This window comes from Emydura macquarii, unplaced genomic scaffold (genome assembly GCF_026122565.2).
Source record: "Emydura macquarii macquarii isolate MOO-44397 ecotype Brisbane River unplaced genomic scaffold, CSIRO-AGI_Emac_v2 contig_1203, whole genome shotgun sequence".
NCBI lineage: Eukaryota > Metazoa > Chordata > Testudines > Chelidae > Emydura > Emydura macquarii.
This window is the reverse complement of record NW_027131340.1, coordinates 46,090-66,130: the sequence shown is the minus strand read 5'-3', so window position 1 is coordinate 66,130 and position 20,041 is coordinate 46,090. Positions and strand designations below refer to the sequence as shown.

At 56.7% G+C, this 20,041-nt stretch overlaps 1 protein-coding gene across 1 annotated transcript; it reads left to right on the top strand.

Moving 5' to 3' along the window:
• The first annotated feature begins 2,410 nt into the window (after positions 1 to 2,410).
• Positions 2,411 to 19,901, top strand: LOC137152349 (ceramide kinase-like). The gene is made up of 13 exons (XM_067546912.1): positions 2,411 to 2,534; positions 10,566 to 10,658; positions 11,215 to 11,340; positions 11,761 to 11,889; positions 13,692 to 13,755; positions 14,377 to 14,522; positions 15,306 to 15,380; positions 15,639 to 15,791; positions 16,241 to 16,346; positions 16,756 to 16,844; positions 17,235 to 17,434; positions 17,913 to 18,112; positions 19,057 to 19,901. The coding sequence occupies exons 1-13, from the start codon at positions 2,411 to 2,413 to the stop codon at positions 19,118 to 19,120; spliced, it is 1,569 nt and encodes a 522-aa protein (XP_067403013.1). The 3' UTR covers positions 19,121 to 19,901.
• Positions 19,902 to 20,041: the final 140 nt, after the last annotated feature.

The following is a 20,041-nucleotide window of genomic DNA, read 5'->3' as shown; positions in this document are numbered from 1 at the left end:
ACCTTTGCTTCTCCATGCTTCCTTAACAACTTTCAGACGCCATAGACCAGGGGACAAAGAAATTACCTGGTTTTGAAAAGGCTGCCTGATGTCACTGCGAATATGACTAGCCTTGTGTTGTGAAGGGCTGCTGTACAGGCCTCCTGCAGGAATCTGGCTTGGCCAGATTTGAAGCCAAGGCCACACAGGGGATTGCTGTCCCCTCCCTCCGCCAGGCCCATTGTCAGAGCCATGGAGGCTACAAGCCTGCCCCTTTGGGGCGCTGTGGGTCCGGAAGGTCTGGTGCAGTGAAAGGGTCACTCCCAAGGCATGGTTTACAGACTGGAGCATAGACCAGAGCCTGGGACCCCATGACATAGGGGCCTACAGCCTTTTGTAAATCTGATCCCCAGGGACAGCCACCTTTAATTAGGGCAGCCTGTATCTGACTGGGGGTGGGGGCAGAGGGGAATGGGTGAGATCCCATGCCCCATAAGGGGGAAAGCAGCGCTCACACATGCACACACATGGTCTGACAGCTACGATGCACTGCCCCCAGCAGAGCACACTGCCCCCATGCATGCAGGCCCGGCGGGTTGCTGAAGCAGATGGGCCTGCGCCACTGGCATCACTGGAGGAGGCGGTGACAGGAAATCAAAGTGCAAGATAGGTCTTTTCTGTGTGTTGTAAGAGACCTGGGGAAGTGAGGGATTGCAAAAGGGAGGGGGGAGATAGAAAGCACACATACCGCTCTCCCCCCATACACACATCCATCCACACACCTGAGTGCTGGAGGCATAAGGAAACAAGATTAAAAAAAGAATAAAGCCATGTGTATTTGTCTGAACAAAGGCCGTGAAGACAAAACAACAAAGAATCCCAGAGCAGAGTAACACTGCTCATGGAGCATTATAGCTATATAGATAGACAGATAGCTAGATAGATAGCAAGCACTGCTCAACCCATACACCCCCAGCTTTCTCTCCTCATACACACCCACTATCTAACTGCCTGGTGGCGTCCCCACAGTGTATCATCTTCAAATCCAGACCCAGCTGTCTTGCTAGAAATTGCATACCCAAACACAAATTGCTGGTCTCAGTACAAGGCTAAGTGGTGAGTCTCTCTGGCCTGTGCTGTACAGGAGGTCAGACCAGAGGGCTAATGGTCCCCTTAATCTCTGAATCAATCCCTCTCCTCCCTAATCCGGTAAAATCCAGCTGTCTTGCTCTCAGCCCTTCACCTGGGTGTCATACAGCACCTTGGAGTTGTGGCTGTTGGACCTCACGATAACCCAGTGAATGTGACTCCAAGAGATGAGACTGAAACCAGCCCATTGGGTCTGTAACCTGGGCTCAGTGGCACTGGTGACTCTGCCTTGGAGACCCTCCTGCACGCTGGCTGGTTTGCTGAGGTCTTTCCTGCATTAACCCAGTGATGCAATCTTAGATTTGCCTGTGGTGGTTTTATCTGTGTCTTATCAGCCCAAGCATTATTGGATCAGCCTGAAATCCAGCCCTGTCTCCTGCTCATTTCCCAGCAGAGAACAAAGCTTCAGGCCTCCTTTTATCTTTTTCAGTGAAGGGCTCAGCCACCAGTTGTAACTGGGCAATGTAAATGGGCAATGCCCACCCCATTCACACCCTGTACTGCCCCCCATCTGTGTCCATGGTGCGGGAGGGAGAAGGAGCATGTGTTCAGGGGACTGGAGGCTCACAGGAATGGGCTGGGGAAGGACGCTGGAGGCTCCTGGGGCAAGGGCTGGGGGGCTGGAGTTTGCTGTGAGGGGATGATTGGGGGGCTGGAGGCTCCTGGGGTTGTGGTGGGGCCTGGAGGCCTGTGGGGGTGCAGGGTTGAGGGGGATGGTGACCCCTGAGGATTGATGGGGGGTGCAGGCTTCTAGGAGTACAGTGGGAGGAGGATTGGAGGCTCCTGGAGGGTGAGGGGCTGGAGGTGATGGGGGGCCGGAGGCTCCTGGGGTTCAGGGAGGACTGGAGACCCCGGGGGGTGCGGGGTCGGGGGGGGGGGGGGCTGCTGACCCCTGGGGAATGATTGGGATGCAGCCTCCTAGGGATCCGGAGGGGGGAGGCTGGAGGCTCCTGGAGGTGGGGGGAGGACATGGAGGCTCCTATGGGACGGGGTGGAGCGTGGAGGCTCCTGTCCCATCCCGAGCGGGAGGAGGAGGCGGGTCTCTGCGGTTTCCCCGCCCCAGAAGCAGCACCTCCCGTGGCCCGTCCCCTGGTGAAAACACCCCGGAACCGGGATCCAGCTGCAGCGCCTCCGCCGGACCCGACCCCCGTGTCCCTGGACCGGCCCCGATCTTGTCTGACGGCTGCAGCCCCCCTGGAACCGAATCCACCCGTGACTGTCCCGGGACCTCCCCCCTGAGCCAGGCTCCGACCCCCGGGGCCGGCCCCGATCCTTCCCCGCCATGGGGGACCCCTTCCACCGCTCCCTGCTGCGCACCCCGCGCGGCCGGTTCCGAGTCTCGCTGCCCCCGGGGGGTGAGTTCCTGCTGGGGACTCCCGAGCCCCTGAGCCGGCCGGGCGCTGCTGGTGAGTCCCGGGATCACGGGGGGTGGCGGCGGGGACAGCTGCGTTCTGCAGCGCCGGGCGGGCCTGGGGGAGCTGTCCAGGACGCCTGGGTTCCCGTCTCAGACGGATGGTGTCTAGGATCCACGGTTCTATTGGCAGCTCTGGGGAGGAGTGGGGGCCCCAGGACTCCTGGGTTCCATTCGTGGCTTGGCCACCACTGACCCGCTGAAGTTTTTGCTGCCCTGGGTGATTTTTATCCCCGCTGAGGGGAAGGAGGAGGGAGGTTAGTCCCCCGGGACGCTGCACTCGGGACCACTGTAAATCCCTGCCACCTGGTCACTCCGCAATAGGTTTAGCTGCCACCGACCTGCTGAGCTTGGATGGTTCAATTCCTTAGGCAGATGTCTCCACAGGAGAGAATTGCTCCCTCCCCTCCCCGCATCTGCAAAGGGTCCCAGTGTGGGGACTGGGAAGGGGGGTGTCAGGAATTCTGGGAGATCCCACAGGAAAGAATGGGGGAAGGCAGGTTCCTGAGGGCCACCACTCAGGATTGGGGCCCCAGCAAATCCAACAGTGATGCTTATTACTTCTGCACCCAATGGCCTGAGCCCTTTGTGGGGGAGGGTGTGTGGGTCAGTCATAGGAGCAGCTGGAACCCCCTAAGCAGACAAAGCGGTCCAGAGGGCAGAGGCTGGCAGGGGTGTTGGACAGATTTCATGGCTATCAGGGACCCTCTTTTTGTTCTGTGTCTAGCATCTGGCACTGTGGGGGCTGGGTCTATTACGAGGATTCCCCAATGATCCAATTATTATTTGTTATCTAATGTGACCCAGGCCAGAAAATGGCCCCAGCTCTCCCTGAATCGAGCATGTCAGTCCTCAGGAGATTAACTGTTGTGTGCCACAGGTGGAAAACAGGAGACACGTGGTCCTTGTCTGCAGCCCATTCAATGCCCTTTCCATCACACTGGGCCAATGTTGCCCAGCCCATGGACAGGCAAGCCATTAGTGTCAGAGATGGGGCGTCAGGGCCTCTTCTCCCAGGGCTGCATTCCCAGGCTGTAAGCAGGGCACGTCAGTCCTTTGTTCAGGTAGGCAGGGAACCCTGCAGAACCATTTGTTTATGTCAGGGCTGGAAGCTGACATCCTGTACCTGGCTGGCTCTGCCCCAGCAAGGTCAGGTGTTGGGCTGGATGTGAGGCCCAGACTGTGTGTATGTGTGGGGACAATGACTGGAAAGTCCTGGAGTCTAATCAGTCGGGCCACAAGACCCCAGGGAAAGGTCCCGTCCCCTCCAACCTGGGGCATGTCTGAGAGTTATTAGTTAATATTTGCCCGGGTGCTTTAGTGCAGATAAATGCCCTTCTCTCCCATTGGGTTGATTTCCTCCCAGTAATTAACCATTAACCAGGGCAGTGTGTTTGTGTAGCAGGAACTACCCCTGCTCCTTGCAGGCTTTGCTGCATGAGATCAGGCCGGAGTCCGGCACTGGGGGATTAGGGCTAGGTGGCTGGCATTGTCTCACTGTGCCACCCTTTGTCTGTCTCCATCTGTTGACTCTCATACTTCGGGCTAGTTATCTACCCATGAAGTTATTCAGGAAATCACCATCCTGATTAACCCCATTTGTGGACACTGGTGAATCCATTCTGATGGAACAAAATAGTGTTGCACTTTGTATCGGTGGCTCTCAAAGTGCTTCGCTATCGCTAATATATTGGCCTCCCACACCTCTACCATCTCTATCGGTTAGCCAGGCAGCTGAGATGCAGAAAGGCTGCAGTACACAGGCCAGAGCAATGAGAAAGGAATCGATGTCACCACAGTCCTTGGTTAGTCTCCAAACCATGGCTCCCTTCTTCACTAAACTAACCAGCAACAAGCCACTCCTAAAGGGATTGTTTACACAGATTAAAGGAAGGTGTGAATGTAAGGCCTTGTCTACACAGGGCAGTTAATAGGACTTGTCATGGCAGCCACTGACTGTAGGACAGGAAATAATTGGCTTAATCTTCAGGAAGAGATTTTAGGAAGACACTTTCCAGCTCTAAACGTGGTTCACTGGAATGGGCTTCCATGGAGGATGAGGAATCCCTGGTAATGGAGGTTTTTAAGAACAGGCTGGCCAAGCCACTGTCAGGGGTGGTCTAGGGTTACTAAGTCATAGAATATTAGAGTTGGAAGGGACCTCAGGCAATCATCTAGTCCAACCCCCTGCTCAAAGCAGGACTAACCTCAGCTAAATCATCCCAGCCAGGGCCTTGTCAAGCCTCAGCTTAAAAACCTCTAAGGATGGAGATTCCACCACCTCCCTAGGTAACCCATTCCAGTGCTTCACCACCCTCCTAGTGAAAAACTTTTTCCTAATGTCCAACCTAGACCTCCCCCACTGCAATTTGAGACCGTTGCTCCTTGTTCTGTCATCTGCCACCACCGAGAACAGCCTACCCCCATCCTCCCTGGAACCCCCTTTCAGGTAGTTAAGGCTGCTATCAAATCCCCCCTCATTTTTCTCTTTTGCAGACTAAACAAACACAGTTCCCTTAGCCTCTCCTCATAAGTCCTGTGCTCCAGCCCCCTAATCATTTTGTTGCCCTCCGCTGGACTCTCTCCAATGTGTCCACATCCTTTTTGTAGTGGGGGCCCCAAAACTGGACACAATACTCTAAATGCGGCCTCACCAATGCCAAATAGAAGGGAATAATCACTTCCCAAGTCCTGCTGGCAATGTCCCTACTAATGCAGCCCAATATGCTATTAGCCTTCTTGGCAACCAGGGCACACTGCTGACTCATATCCAGCTTCTTATCCACTGTTACCCCCAGGTCCTTTTATGCAGAACTGCTGCCTAGCTCCTGCCTCAGAGTGGGGAGATGGGATAGATCAGTGTTTTTCAACTTTTTTGATACCAGGGACTGGCTTCCTCTACTGTGTCAGGGAGATCTCAGGGACCAGTGCTGGTCCATGGACCGGTCATTGAGAATCACTGGGCTAGATGAACACTTGAGGTGCCTTGCAGTCATTTCTACGACATAGCTAGGGCATGAATTTAAAATGCTCCTAGCGTGGACGCTCCAGCGTGCCTTCCTTTTCCTGTTTGAAGGTGGAGTATAGTAAAGAGGAACTAAGCACTCTCATTCAGGAATGACAGTGTATACACTGGAGTTAATCAGCACTAAATTCACAGCCTTTCGTGGTGAAAAGTTCCAGAGGGGGAGCCGTGTTAGTTTGTATACAGCAAAAACAACGAGAGTCCTGGAGCACTTCAAAGACTAACACATTTCTGCAGGCATTTCTGCAACCCACTTCGTCAGATGCAAGAAATAGGAATTTGTTAGTCTTTAAAGTGCTACAGCACTCCGGTTGTTTTTTAAATGCACACCCTATCTTAATCTACAGGTTTATCTACACTTGAGAGTTAATTCAGATGATGTCTCTTTGTTCTGTCTGTGCAGCGCCTAGCACAAGGGTCATGGTCTATGACAGAGGCTCCTAGGAGCTACTGGAATACACATAACAAAAAGTAGCTGCAGCAGGGCTTGAGCCTTTCTGGCAGGGGTGGGAGCGCACCAGGAGCTTTGTCCCTGACAGGTGCCTCTGCAGGAAATGAGGGGTTCAAATTCTATCCACAGAGATATAGCCATGAGGAGCAGTGCAGGCCCCTCCCAGACTGGGGCACTGAGATGCAGGCGTTGCGATGCTCAGCATCTAGCTCTTACGCAGCCTGCTTCTTCATGGATTCTGCAGCCCGAGTTTAGGCATGCGGGCACCACGTACAAGGAACGGAGAGTTAGGCACCTAAAATAGCCAGCAGGAAACACCCAAAAGCTCAGTGGGTAGACACTTGCCTGGGCGGCAGGACAACATGGTTCAAATCTCTGACTGCGTCAGTGCACGGACTGGAACCGACCTCACATTTGTTTGAGGGAGGCTGGGGTGCAGCTCTGCTGTTGAAGCTGATACATCTGCTGAGGAGGGGGACTTGAACCCAGCTCCTGCCCTTTCTTATTGGAGAGCCCTGCCCTACCCGCCAGGCTGGGTATTTTTGGTCTCTGCTTGACACTGTGCCATGGGATGTAGCATAGCTAAATATCCTTGAGCCCAGGGACTAGAACCAGATTGTCTGATCTCCTGGAGAGGTGCCAGCTGTGCCCCATGAATATTTAATGATTGATACCAAGTGGAACAGCTTCAACATGCCCCACTCCAGCAAGCAGGGCACTGCCCTGGGAAGGGAACGACCGAGGTTACTGGCTAAACCAGGCCAGAGACCCTAACAGAGATTCCTGACCTTGCGGCTGGGAAGAAAGGGCCTCCCTGCCCCCACGTCCCATTCCTGATCTTCCGGCCCTGACAGACCAGCCCATTCTGTGGCTGGGTTCAACAGATACCCTGAGGGGTGAGGCCCCGTGTCCCATTCCTGATCTTCCGGCCCTGACAAACCAGCCGCTCCTGGGGCAGGGCAGACTGAGAGATTTTAAGACCAGAAGGGATCATTGCTCCCATCTAGTACAACCTCCCGCATAGCCCAGATTAGAGACCCAGAGGCCAAGCGCTTCCCACTTCCAGGCCAGAACATCTGGTTGAGCCAGAGCAGGTCGTCTGACGCAAGACACGGTTGCCTTCCTAAAGACGCCAAGTAATGGAAACTCCATCCTGCTCCTAGGTCATCTGTCCCACAGAATATCCCCTCCACCCTTAAAAATGTCTGCCTTGTTTCTAGTCTGCATTCATTTGGGTGCAGCTCTGAGCCAGCGAATCTCATTTGGCCTTTGTCTCGTGCAGTGAAGCACCATCTCCTAGCAGAAGATTCTTTGTCACATTAGGTTCTTGTAGATGGTGATCGTGCCACTGCTTAACCTCTTGGCTAAACTAACTAAATGGAGTACCTTCAGAAAGCGCAGAAGGATGGGCCAGCCATGTGGTATCTGAGCACTGCTCACATCTGGTGTGCTGTGGCCAAGCCACTGAGGTTTTCAGTTCAGTTGTACAATGGGGCTACCGTCAGTACCCTGCCACCCTGGGGTGTGGTGCTACATTGCAGACTGGGAGGTGCTCAGAGACTATGGTGATGGGGGCCAGAGAGGTGCCTAAGGTTTGGTCTACACTACACACCTATATCAGAATAACCACATCACTCAGGGCCCGGGTGTGAAAAATCCATACCCCTGAGTGATGGAGTTCTACTGACCTAACACCCCCCACTTCCCAGTGTAGACAGTGCTATGTCAGTGGGACAATTTCTCCCAGCGACACCACTACTTCCACTCAGGGAGGTGGCTTAACTACGCCATTGGCTTAGAGCGTTTTCATTAACGCGCTACAGCGGCACAGCTGCAGCATTTTATTGGAGACTTGCCCTTAGATCGATAAAATAGTTTCTCGTTGAAAAGCAGGATTTTGAGCCCTCAAATCGTCCTCATAGCGCTTTCCTGAACCCTTCCCAATTTACCAGCAGCCTTTTGAAGTGTGGGCTCACCAATGCCATACACAGCGGTGCCACTACCACCCCTGCTCTTATTTCTGTTTAGACCCAGTTACTCCTTTTTGCCCTTCATGGCTCGTCAATTCAGGGTCCTGGGGGATGTTCCCATTGGACATAGAAATTGACAAAGTCCATATTGTCTTTGATGCACTCTTGTTTATTCGTTCCTTGTAAATAAAGTCCTGCTTCTCCAATGCAGGAGAAACCAAGAAAAGAGCGAGTCATTGCTTATCCTGCAGCCCCAAGCCCCTTTAGCCACCAGACCCAAAAGCTCGCGCTAGTTTTTCCCAGGATCACACTGTGCTCCCAGGTGACAGCTTAGCTTTTTGCCTCTGCCCCCCCCTCTCTGTTCTCGTCTGTTCTGTTCTCAGTTTGTGTGTGTTCTCCTTTCCTTCAGCCACACATTGGCAAAACGAGCTCCCGCCCCCAAAAGTTGCTGGGTTCCAGGCAGACTATTAGGCCTTGTTTTAGGTGTGGGCCCCTCAAGTATTTCTTACACTTACAGCTATCTTCAATGATGTCTGCGTTAAAACATCACCAACTAACATGAGAACTCAGCCCATAACAAGGTTTCACTCAGCTCATGACACCCCTGTGCTAAGCCCAATGACTTGGCTGTGGCTAAAGCGTAACTTGTGTTTAGCTAAACGTGTATCGTCCAGAAAGGCAGTCAGGCGCTCTTAGAATCCACACCCACGTCCCTTGGTAGGTTGTGTAAATCAATAGTCATTGCATGAGTAACCATTGGAACAAAGTGGTGCTCCTGCTCAGCTGGTATCGATCAAGCCCTCCAAGGCCTTGCCAGAGTCGCTGTCTAGCTATCCATCTGACACACACGGTCTCAGATGGAGTAACCTTTTCCAAGCCTGCCTGTGGCTGTGGGGCCTAGCTGACTGGCCTGGCAGTCAGCTGTGTTGAAATGCATGTTGTTATGCGCCTAGTCAGCTGCAAGTTTTACCAGCAATGCTCTTCTACCTTGCTAGCCAGAGACCCTGAGGGGGAAGTTCCTGCATCCTATTCATACCCCAAAGAACGAGGCCAACCCAGCTTAGTGACAGTGATGGGAAAGGCCTGTGCCCCATTCCCTGGGGCTGGAACTGGTGACCTAGAGGTCAATGTGCCTCCTATTTCTGGCACTGAGTTTCGAGGCCTGCGGGTTTGGCGCTCACCTCAGGGCTCCTGCATCAGCGCCGGTATCGGTGCGTGAGTCTGGGTGTCGCAAACCCGCCCTCGGAGGAGCTGATGCTGAATGAGGGGCGTTGGGGTTAATTGGCTAGCTGCATATTTTAAAACTCTCCTGTAATTAAGCAATTCCCCAGGGGAACCCAAGAGGCAGAGATGGTCCAGCATTTATTGAGCGAAGCAGCAACTGCAGTTTCTGCTTAAAAGCTGAAATGTGCAGGGGCCCAACAACCTGCACCAAAAGCCAAATCATCCTGAAGTGGCATAGGCTGGGACAGGCATGGGGGGGGGGGGCGAGTTTGGGGAGGAACCGGGAAGCTGGTTGAAGAGGGTTTCTGAGAAGGGTGAGCAGATGTCCCGATATGAGGAGCTTTGTCTTATATAGGACCATAGCCTGGCCACCCTATGCCTGAGCTAGACTCTGCCCCAGACATGAACTCAGGGTTTTATCGTTGTGTAGTGCCGCAGCTCCATGATGCCATGGCGCTAGGCACTGGCCAGTCCGAACAAAATACTGGCCCCAGCCTGCAAAAGCGGAGACTCTCCGTGGCAGGAGGCAGACAGACAGCTAGGTGAGACAGGGAGCAAAGGACACTATGTGCTTAAGGCTGTGACGTTTTCCCTTGTAACATCACACTTGTTTCCAGGGAATTGGGAGTGACTGTGAGCTTTCCCCTGGTTTTCCAGCATGCAAGGGTTTGTTTTTTGAGGTGGGGGCTTTGGGGAGGAGGTGGCACAGTTACTTTCACAGTATTGGTTTCATTTGTATTACATTCTCAGCGAGAGGCCACCAAATCAGGACCCCATCATGCAAAACCAGAACCCAGAAATCCTGGCTCCCAGCCACCCCCCCAAATCACCAGACCTGACTCCCCCTCCCAGACCTGGAGGGCGAACCCAGGCATTCTGTTGAATTAGGCTGGAGGAATTGAATTCAAGTTAGCAGAGGTGGGCCGGTCTGGGGGCTGTGTGGGGCCTGAGGCCCCAGAGCAGCAGGATTTGGGGTCAGCACCATGGTTAGTATGTGCCTGTGGCGCTATGCTAAGTGCCAGGTTCCGGTCACACCAGCTCCCCTCCCACAACAGCTGGGCTGGGTCAGCAAGTGGCACAACTGGCTGGGCTGGTTAGAGCTGCCCTGGGCCCCGGGCTGGTGACAGCTCCATGCATGCCCCACATGCAGCTGCAGCAGCTGCTCTGCACAGCTCCCCCCCATCTTCCCTTCTGCCCTGTGCTGGAGGAGGCGGGGGTCTGTCGGCCACTGTGCTCTAACCACTAGACACCACTCCCCTCCCAGAGCAGGAGTCCTTGCTCCCAGCTGCCTCCCTCTTCCAGAGCTGGGAGAGAACCCAGGAGTCCTGCGCTAACTCCTCTACTGCTCCCTTGCAGGCCAAAGCTTTTGCATCCCTGTCACAGAGATGGTCGGGGTGCAGCTGGGCGGGTCCAGCTCATCCCCCCCCATGGAGGGAAACCAGTTCACAGGTGAGGCAGGTGGCGGTTGGAGCAGACGGGGGGCACCCCCACTGTGGGTTACTAGGGGCACTGTGGGTCACGGGGGGCACCCCCACTGTGGGTCACTAGGGAAGGTTTGGTGGCGGGGCTGCATTTCGCAGGATGTGAATAAGGGAACTGGGTCCCAAAGTGGCTGAGCCGTCAGCAGGAATGAGCAGGCAGTGGAGGCCGGTCCAGGCAGTGGGGCAGGATGGGGCAGAGGAAAGGGCAGTTCCAGGTAGTGGAGGTGGGTTTGGGGGACAGAGTCAGGCAGTGGGACAGGATGGGGCAGAGGGAAGGGCAGTTCCAGGCACTGGAGGTGGCAGTGGAGGTCGGTCCAGGCAGTGGGGCAGGATGGGGCAGAGGGCAAGGATGTGGATGGGGGGAGGCAGGTGGGAGTAATGGAAATGGGGTGTGTGGGGGGGTCAGATGTTAATGTGGGTGACTGAACCCCCATCCCCAAGAGCAGCTGTTCTGCAGGGAGAGGCTGGCAGGGGAGCGCTTCCTGCCCCTGGTCTCTGACCCTCCTTGGCTCTGGTCTCCTCAGTGTTCTTTGTCCAGCGGGAGAAGCGGCAACGCTGGAGTCTGGGCTCGCTGGAGTTCACCGTGCCCCCTGGCTCGGGGCTGGCCCCACACTGGGTTGCTGCCCTGCAGGGGAGCATCCAGCTGCATGGTCAGTATTGGGGGAGACCGGTCAGTAAGGCAGTGGGGACTGGTCAGCAATGGGGGGGACCAGTCATTAAGGGGGGCAGTAGTGGGGGGACCAGTCAGTAACCTCAGGGAGGGGGACTGGAGCAGGTTGTGGAGCCAAAGGCTCACTGGGGATTGAAGTGGTCTGGTCATCTCTCCCCATCCCCTGGGGTCAGCAGCTCTGGGGGACCCCCAACCGCTGCGATGGACAAGAGTGAACTGTGACCCTCTCCAACGGGGCTGGACGCCAACGTCCTGGGCTCTTCCTGGTGAGCAGGGACGGGCAAGAGGGGGAGGTGGGTTGGGGCATCCCCATGGCGAGCGGGTGGGCAGCTTCTGCCCCAGGAACACCCCCTCCGCCATGCAAACGCTGGAATCTGTGATGCTGTCTGCCTGCCCCCAGGTGTCACTCGCCCCAGGAAGTTGCTGGTCTTCATGAACCCGGTGGGTGGGCGGCGCCGTGCGGGCGAGATTTACCGAGACCAGGTGGCCAGGCTCTTTGCCCTGGCGGGTATCCAGACAGAGGTCATAGGTGAGTGCTCGCTGACATCCCCCACCCTCCCAAGTGATCCGCCACTGCACTGTGCTGCCCCACCCGCACAGCAACACTCGGTCACGGACCACAGGGTTTGCCATGCCCCCAGCTTGGGAACAGTCTCGCGGAGGAACCCCTCAGTGTGCCAAGCCCCCATGAATTCTCCCTCTTCCTGAGGGGTACAGGTGCCTGCTGGAGACTGGGCCATGCAGCCAGGGCTGAGAAGGCCCGAACATAAGACCGGCCAGACTGGGTCAGAGCAATGGGCCACCTAGCCCCGAACCCTGTCTGCCCACAGTGGCCCATGCCAGGTGCTTCAGAAGGAGTGAACAGAAGTGGGTGATTAGCATGTGATCCATTCCCTGCCGTCCAGGCCTGGCATCTAGCAGTCAGAGGCTAGGGACACCCAGAGCAGGGGGCTGCTTCCGTGACCATCTTGGCTAATAGCCATTCCTGGACCTAGTCCCCAGGAATTTATCTAATTCTTTTTTGCATCCAGTTATACTTTTGGCCTTTACAACCTCCTGTGGCAGTGAGTTCCACAGGTTGACTGTGTTGGGTGAAGAAGTATTTCCACATCTTTTTGTCATTGGCTAACCCCTAGAGCTTGTGTTATGCCCTTCCCTAGTTACTGCCTCCACCCCGTTCATGATTTTATAGCCCTCTGTCATAGCGCACCTTAGTTACCTTTTTCCCCAGTTGAATGGCCCCAGTCATTTTAAGGAAATGGTCACATGGAAAGTGGTCCATCCCCCCTCACCGCTTTGTTGCCCTTCTCTGCACCAGTAAGAATGAACGAACGGCCAGACTGGGTCAGAACAATGGGCCTTCTAGCCCCGTATCCTGTCTTCTGGCAGTGGCAATGCCAGGTGCCACAGAGGGACTGAACAGAACAGATAATCATCAAGTGGTCGGCCAATCCCTGCCGCTGGCAAACAGCAAGCCCTGCTTATCTTGGCTAATAGCCATTGATGGCCTTAGCTAGTTCCAATCCTAACGCCATTTTTGAGCTGTGGCACTTACGGGGTGGCCGTACTCCTCACACGCATTTGCAGCAATGCTCAAACCCAACCACTCCGACAAGGCATTAGGCACCTGCAATCTAGCCGAGGCAGCCCCCAGGTGGGCACAGAGAACTGAAGGTTAATGCACAGCCGGGTCCACCCTGGTCATCCCAGAGCCCAGCCAGGCCTCAGCAAACCCTCTTGTTCAAGTTGCGTCTGTCTGTCCGTCTGACCTCCTGGGCCCGATCCGAGGTGAGAGTCAGGCTCCGTCCAGCAGCCAGCTCTTATCACCCACCTCACACCGGCCCTGTCCCTGGGTGGGGAAATCCTGTCAGGGGTCAGCAGCCAGGGGACTGGGTTTGCTGGTGTCCTCAGGGATTGAGCTGTTGATAAGGGCTCAGCCTCAGCTGGTCTTTTTCCAACAACCCGTTTAGTCTCTGACAGCGAGGTGACATTCACCCCAATGTCTCTGAGCCTGCCCTGAGAGACAACAGTCCTTTTGCACCACTGGGCAACAGGAACAAGCATAGGGTTCATACAAATATTACAGAAAATTCCCATTTTGTGATACCCCCTCCCTCCCCAAACCCCCCCCCCCCCCATACCGGCCCCTCCTGAATGACCTTCCCACTCCACCACTGTGCTGCCCCCTCCCTAACCCTAACCCATCACCCCTCCCTGTGAGCAACTCCCCACCCCGCTCCCATCCTCCACCCAATACCCTCTCTGCTCCCTCCCCCCCCCCACACTCTCATTCTGTGCACTTACCGTTCCCCACACCCCATCTTCTCACAGAAACCCAGAGACCCCACGAGGCCCGAGAGCTCATCCTGCAGCGAGACCTGGGTGATGTGGATGGGTGAGAAAACCCTTTTTTCCTGCCCCCTCACCAACCCTAGGATGGGCCAGCCCCATTAACCCTCCCTCCACACCTGCTGGGAAATGCCAGACCCACTAAGCCTCCCCCGATTCACCCACCTGCAGCTGGGACAGCCCCATTAACCTCCCACCCCCTCATGTACCCCTGGGCAAACCCAGCCCCGATTGCCTCCCCATGCTCCTGCAGCCTTGGATGGGACAGCCCCGTTAACACCTCCCCCACGTACCCCCCTGGGCAGACCAAGTCCGTTTCCCCCCCTCCTCCCAGCCTTAGATGGGCCAGCCCCGTTAACCCCCCCGACCACACACACACACACACTCCTCACATACCCCTTGGCAGACCCAGTCGCATTAATCCCCATGCCAGTGCCCCATTTACCCCCGTTCTTGTGCCCTGGGGTGGGCTGGCCCTGCTGACGTCCCTTTGCTCTCATCCCAGGCCAGCCTGCATTGGGGGAAATGTGAGGGTCCGGCTAGTGTCCCCCATGGCCCCTTTTCATTCCTGGCCCTCTATTATCCCGCCAAGTCTTTGTCCCCCCCACCCAGGGCCCCATTAACACCCCCACTGGGGGCCCATTAATGTCTGGCTCTCTGCCCCCAGGCTGGTTTGTGTTGGGGGCGATGGGACATTTAACGAGCTCATGCACGGACTCATCTCCCGCACACAGAGGAAGGCCGGGATTCCTGAGGATGACCCTGCGGCCCCACTCCTGCCCCCCCGGCTCCGCATTGGCATCATCCCTGCAGGTGGGCATAGGGGGAGCGAGAGCAGGCTTTGGAGGAGCAGGGGCTGGTGGAGTTAGAGGACGCTGGGTGGGGGGCAGGGGCTGGTGGAGTTTGAGGACAGGGTTGCCAACATATTTTTTAAAAAAGGGTCTGTTTTCTTAGCACCCCGCCCCACCCGGCTCCCCACATTATGAAGATCATTATTATTATTAATGATATTGAGCAGGACTCACCCACAATCGCCAGGTTACTTCTTGTGGCTTTTTGCAGCCCTCAGCAACTCCTGATCTTGCTGTACAGGGATGAAAAATACGGCGTGTCCCTTGTAATAAGGGAGCCCCAATACTAGGCAGCAGGAAAAGGGGGAGCTGCAGGGGATCACGGGCAGTGGCGGAGGGGTGGAGTTAGGGATACCGGGGGGTGGATCATGGGTAGGAGCTCCAAGGGAGGAAGGGGCAGTGGCAGGGGGAAACTGGAGGAGTTAGGGACACTGGGACAGAGCGCCGGGGGGAGGAAGGGGGTGGAGCGGGCTGGTGGTTAGGGGACACTGGGGTAGGGAGGAGCTCTGGGGGGGGGGGGGGGCAAGGGGCAGTGGGAGGGGGAGTGGGAAGGGCTGGTGGCGATCATGGACGTGAGGGTGGAGGAATGGGGAGGGTGGGGGAACTGGGAGAAAGCTTGTCAAAGGGAGGCACTGGGGACAAGTGGTGGGGGGGTGGAAGAGGGTAGGGAGGTGGGCGGGGGGACTGCACGGGTCAGCAGCTCAGCAGGCCCAGGGCATCACTCACCCCCTTTTTCTCAACTTAGGCTCCACGGACTGCATCTGTTTTGCCACAGTGGGGACCAATGACCCCATAACCTCTGCCCTGCACATCATTATCGGTACAGGATGCCTGGGTCCTAGCTGTGCACCTGAGAGGGGAGTGGGGTCTAGTGGGTCAGGGCTGGGAGCCAGGACTCCTGGGTTCTCTCCCCAGCTCTGGGAGGGGAGTGGGGTCTAGTGGGTCAGGGCTGGGAGCCAGGACTCCTGGGTTCTCTCCCCAGCTCTGGGAGGGGAGTGGGGTCTAGTGGGGTGGCAGGGAGGAGCGTCAGGACTCCCATGTCTTCAGCTGCCTGGTGACCTTCCCGTCTCTGCCCCAGGGGACAGCCAACCCCTGGACGTGTGCAGCGTCCATCACCACAGGCGGCTGCTGCGCTACGCGGTCTCGCTGGTGGGGTATGGCTTCTATGGGGACGTGGTGAGCGACAGTGAGCAGCATCGCTGGATGGGCCCAATGCGCTACAACTTCTCAGGTGCTGGGGAGTCGGAGGAGGGGGTGTTGTGGCTGGGTCTCCCCTCCTCCCAGACCTGAGGGGGCCCCATCAGGGGAGGCCAAGGGTAGGGGGTGCGGACAGGGCTCCCGCAGCCAAAGACAGAGTGGGGACTGGAAAGGGATCCCCTGCCCCAGCAGGAGGAGCTGGGGGGGGGGGGGGGTTGGGCCCAGGGAATCCCCTCACTCACCTGGGAACCCAGGAATGACAGGGGGACGGGCAAGAGCCAACCGAGACATGCCATGGGACAGGGAACATGTGAGGGGGAGGGAGGGCAGCGCAGAACAAGGCAGCCAGAGGGGCGTGAAGGGGGTGGCGTGTCCTGGGGGCAGGGAAGGATGGACCACCAAGGCACAGAGGGCTCTGGCGGCCGGGAAACAGCCCTGAGGGGAGTAGTCGTGCAGTGCCTTGAGCTCTCTCTCCCGACACAGGGTTCAAAGCCGTGTTGTGTAACCGCAGCTATGAGGGCACCGTGGAGTTCCTGACGGCGGGCAGCACAGAGGCCAATCCCCGGGACCAGACGCGCTGCAGGGCTGGGTAGGCAGAGGGGCTGCTGGCTTGGAGAGCAGTCTGGGAGGGGTGGGGGCTGCTGTCCCTTTGGGGTGGGACTAGATCCCAGGGGGGTTCATTGCAGGGCCTTGTACCCCTCAGTGGATGGGGGACCCGATGCCCACCCCATGGTCCTGCCAGCGGTGAGAACAGCCCATGGGAACCTCAGCACCACTGTCACTCATTTTGAGGCTCTGGGGAGTGGTGACTTCCTGCCCTGCCCTGCCCACAAAATAATCTCAGCCATTCAATGTTCATGCAGCTCCCCACCTCAGGCAGTGGCAGACATACTGGGGGCAGCTCCCCTTGTGCCCTTGCTGCTAAAAGACTGGCCCTGAGGCCCGTGGAGCGGTTAGGGCCCCTGGATGCTCTGCTGTAATTGCCTATTCTCTTGCAGCTGCCTTGTCTGCTCAGAGTCTAGTCACCGGCTCCCGGGGACGAGCGAGGAGGAGAAGCTGTCGCAGGAGGAAGGCACTGGGGCTGCAGGTGAGCTAGCAAGGGGCAGGTGCCGCCCGCTTGAGCTAACAAGCCCGTTCGGGCTGCAGGTGCAGCCAGGGTCACCCTGATTAGCTCTTCTAAACCCAGCTCAGCCTGGGGTCTCCTGCAATTAAATGAGACACAGGGAGTCTGAGCTAGGCCCAGAGCCACAGGTACCAGCAAAGCTGGGGAGAGAACCTGGGAGTTCTGCCTCCCACCTCTGCTGTCACCCACCAACCCCCCCCCCATTTATAATGAATGGGCCCAGAAAAGGCACTGCCCCCCCAGCTCCTCCAAGGAATTGTGGAGGCCAGGAGGGAGAGTGATCAGTCTGGGGTTTAAAGTGGCCTCCCACATGGTGAGTGGCAGGGGGATGGGGTAACGATGTCTCTCCCCCAGCTGGCGAGTGGCGGCGAGAGCAGGGCCGTTTCCTGGCCATTAATCTGACCTGCATGAGCAGCGCATGCCCCAAGAGCCCTGATGGCCTCTCGCCCAGCGCCCACCTGGCTGATGGCACGGCCGACCTCATTCTGGTGCGGGAGTGCTCAGCCCTGGGCTTCCTGCGCCACCTGAGCCGGCACATGGATCACCGGGACCAGGTATGGGGCGTGTGGGCATCAGGTACCAGGTGGGAGGTGTGGGGGCAGTAATGGCCCACAGGGAGCTCCACAGCCAGGCACAGGACCAGGAAGGGGGCATGGGCCAGATCTGGAGCATGGGGAGGGGTCTAGGCCTGGAGTCACAGCTCTGGGGAAGGGAGATGGGGGGAGGAGATGGGGGGAACTGGGCCCATAGGGTCAGCAGACGGGGGAACGCTGGGCAGAAGGAGCCAGGGTAGAGCAGCCATGGTGGGGGGAGGGTGTCACACCTTGGCTGGTCTGGGTCTAGCTGCCAGAGGACTCCAGCATCAGGGGAGCAGCTGCCCCCCTCCCCCATCTGGGGCCAGTGACACTGAGACGTGGGTCAGTCCCTCCCAGGAGACTGGGTCGTGACCCCCAGGAGGGGCAGGGAGAGGCTCCTGCTCCATGTCCCTCCCCAAGAATCTTGCTCAGTCCATCTCCCCTCTTCCCTCTGCAGTTTGACCTGCCCTTTGTGACCGTGCACCGGGTGCAGGCCCTCCGCTTCATCCCCAAGCAGCTGGAGGACAGTGAGGAGGGAGAGCAGCCTGGCCCCAGAAGGTGGAAGAGGCTTCTGGGTGGGCTGTGCTGGGGGGAGCAGCCCCTGAGCTCCTGGAGCTGTGATGGGGAGACCCTGCCCCACGCTGACATCAGTGTCAGGTGAGCATCCCTGGGGCTTGCCGGGCAGGAGGGGAGGGGGGAGAAACGGAGGAGTGCCCCAGCGCTGGCCCTGTGTCCATAGGTCCTTGGAATTATGGGAGATTCCCAAAGGCCGGTGGGAGTTAGGTCTCTTTCTGCCATCTCGGCTATAGTAGCAGGAGTGTTGTAAGCAAAATGTGAATAGGAGTTCTTCCGCTTTACTCTGCACTGCCAAAGCTGCAGCTGGAGTATTGTGCCTAGTTCTGGACACCACATTTCCAGAAAGATGTGGACAAATTGGAGAAAGTCCAGAGAAGAGAAACAAAGCTGAAGAAAGGTCTAGAAAACATGACCTCTGACGGGGGACATTTGTCTGGAGAAGACTGAGGGGAGACATCAGTTTCCAGGTACATAAAAGGTTGCTATAAGGAGAAGGGAGAAAACGTGTTCTCCTTAACCTCTGAGCACAGACCAAGAAGCAATGAGCTTAAATTGCAGCAAGGGTGGTTTAGGTTGGACATTAGGAAAACTTCCGAACTGTCAGGGCAGTTAAGCACTGGAACCACGGGCCTAGGGGTTGTAGATTCTCTGTCACTGGAGATTTTAAAGAGCAGGTTAGACAAACACGCGTCAGGGATCATCTAGTTATTATACAGTCCTGCCTTGAATGCAGGGGCCTGGACTAGATGACCTCTTGAAGTCCTTGCCAGTCCTACACTTCTATGCATCCTAGGATTGCATTAGCCTTTTTCACAGCGGCAGCTCAGTCATCCTGTGATTGACCAATACGCAGAGGTCTTTCTCATTCTCTGTCACTTCCAACCAGCAAGTCCCCAGCTTGTAGCAGAAATTCTTGTTGTTAGTCCCTCAGTGCATGACCTTGCCCTTTGCACTATTAAATTTCATCCCATTTCTGTTACTCCAGTTTTCAAGGCCATCCTACTGATGCCATCTTTTGTCCACAGGGTACACGGGCAGCTCATCCACCTGTTTGCCCGGGGCATCGAGCAGGAGATGTCTCTGGTTTAGGGGCTGTGGCTGTCTGGAGCTGTGTCCTGGGGGCAGGGCTGGACCCTGCACCCATCATCAGAGACCAAGAGACCTGCAGGGTGACAGAGGCACTGGAGTCTGGGGGGATATTCCCACCCAGCCACATGGTGGCTGGAGGAGAAAGGCCAGACCCAGCTGTGCATCGCTGAACCCTCTGTTCACTCCCTGGCCACCAAAGGGAGCTGTGCTGGCTGTGTGTGTGGGGAGGGTTGAACGATCCCTGCCTGGCTGGCTCTGAGGTGGGGTGGGGACAAGAGTGGGTCCCACAATCCCCTGCAGACAGCTGGGGGCTCAGGGCTGCTCCCACCCCCCTGCAGTCCAACTGAATCATAGCCACCCCTACAGATTCTGTTTAACCAGGGCCACATCAACACTACAAAATTAAGGTGACCTAACTTATGTCAGCATGCAGCTGCCACAGTGATTGCATTTCTGGTGTGTGCGCCAGCAGGGCATGTCCTCACCAGGCGCACATACATGGATTGTACTGTCAGTGTGGGGCATTGTGGGACAGCTCCAGAAAGCCAGCAACAGTCGATTTGAGCAACGTAGCCTCTGCCCTGCCACTGCATTGACCCAACTCCTGTGACTGCGCTGCTCAGGGAGGGGGAGTTAAGTCGGTGTCATAGGGTGGTTCTGTCGCTGAGAGCCAAATTTTAGGATTGACACTTCCATAGTTAGGTAGATGTAAGAGGCCTTGGGTCCACCTAACGTAGTAGCACAGACCTGATCCAGGGGGCTGAAGGGGGCCAGATATAATGGGGGGAGGGGACAGACAGGTAGAGAACTTGGGGGGAGAGCGGGGGCTCCTGAAAAAACAGCAGCTCAGTGACAAATAAATGAAGAACAGGTCCCTCTTGGAGGTGTCTGATTTCCACCAGGGCTGGGGATGAGGAGCAG

What these genes read in the sequence shown, in the direction of transcription:
- LOC137152349 (XM_067546912.1), top strand. Translation starts at nt 2,411, where the DNA reads ATGGGGGACCCCTTCCACCGCTCCCTGCTGCGCACCCCGCGCGGCCGG. An exon ending in CATTGGCATCATCCCTGCAG is followed by an intron (nt 14,523 to 15,305) that starts GTGGGCATAGGG and finishes TTCTCAACTTAG; the next exon opens with GCTCCACGGACTGCATCTGT. An exon ending in AATGCGCTACAACTTCTCAG is followed by an intron (nt 15,792 to 16,240) that starts GTGCTGGGGAGT and finishes CTCCCGACACAG; the next exon opens with GGTTCAAAGCCGTGTTGTGT.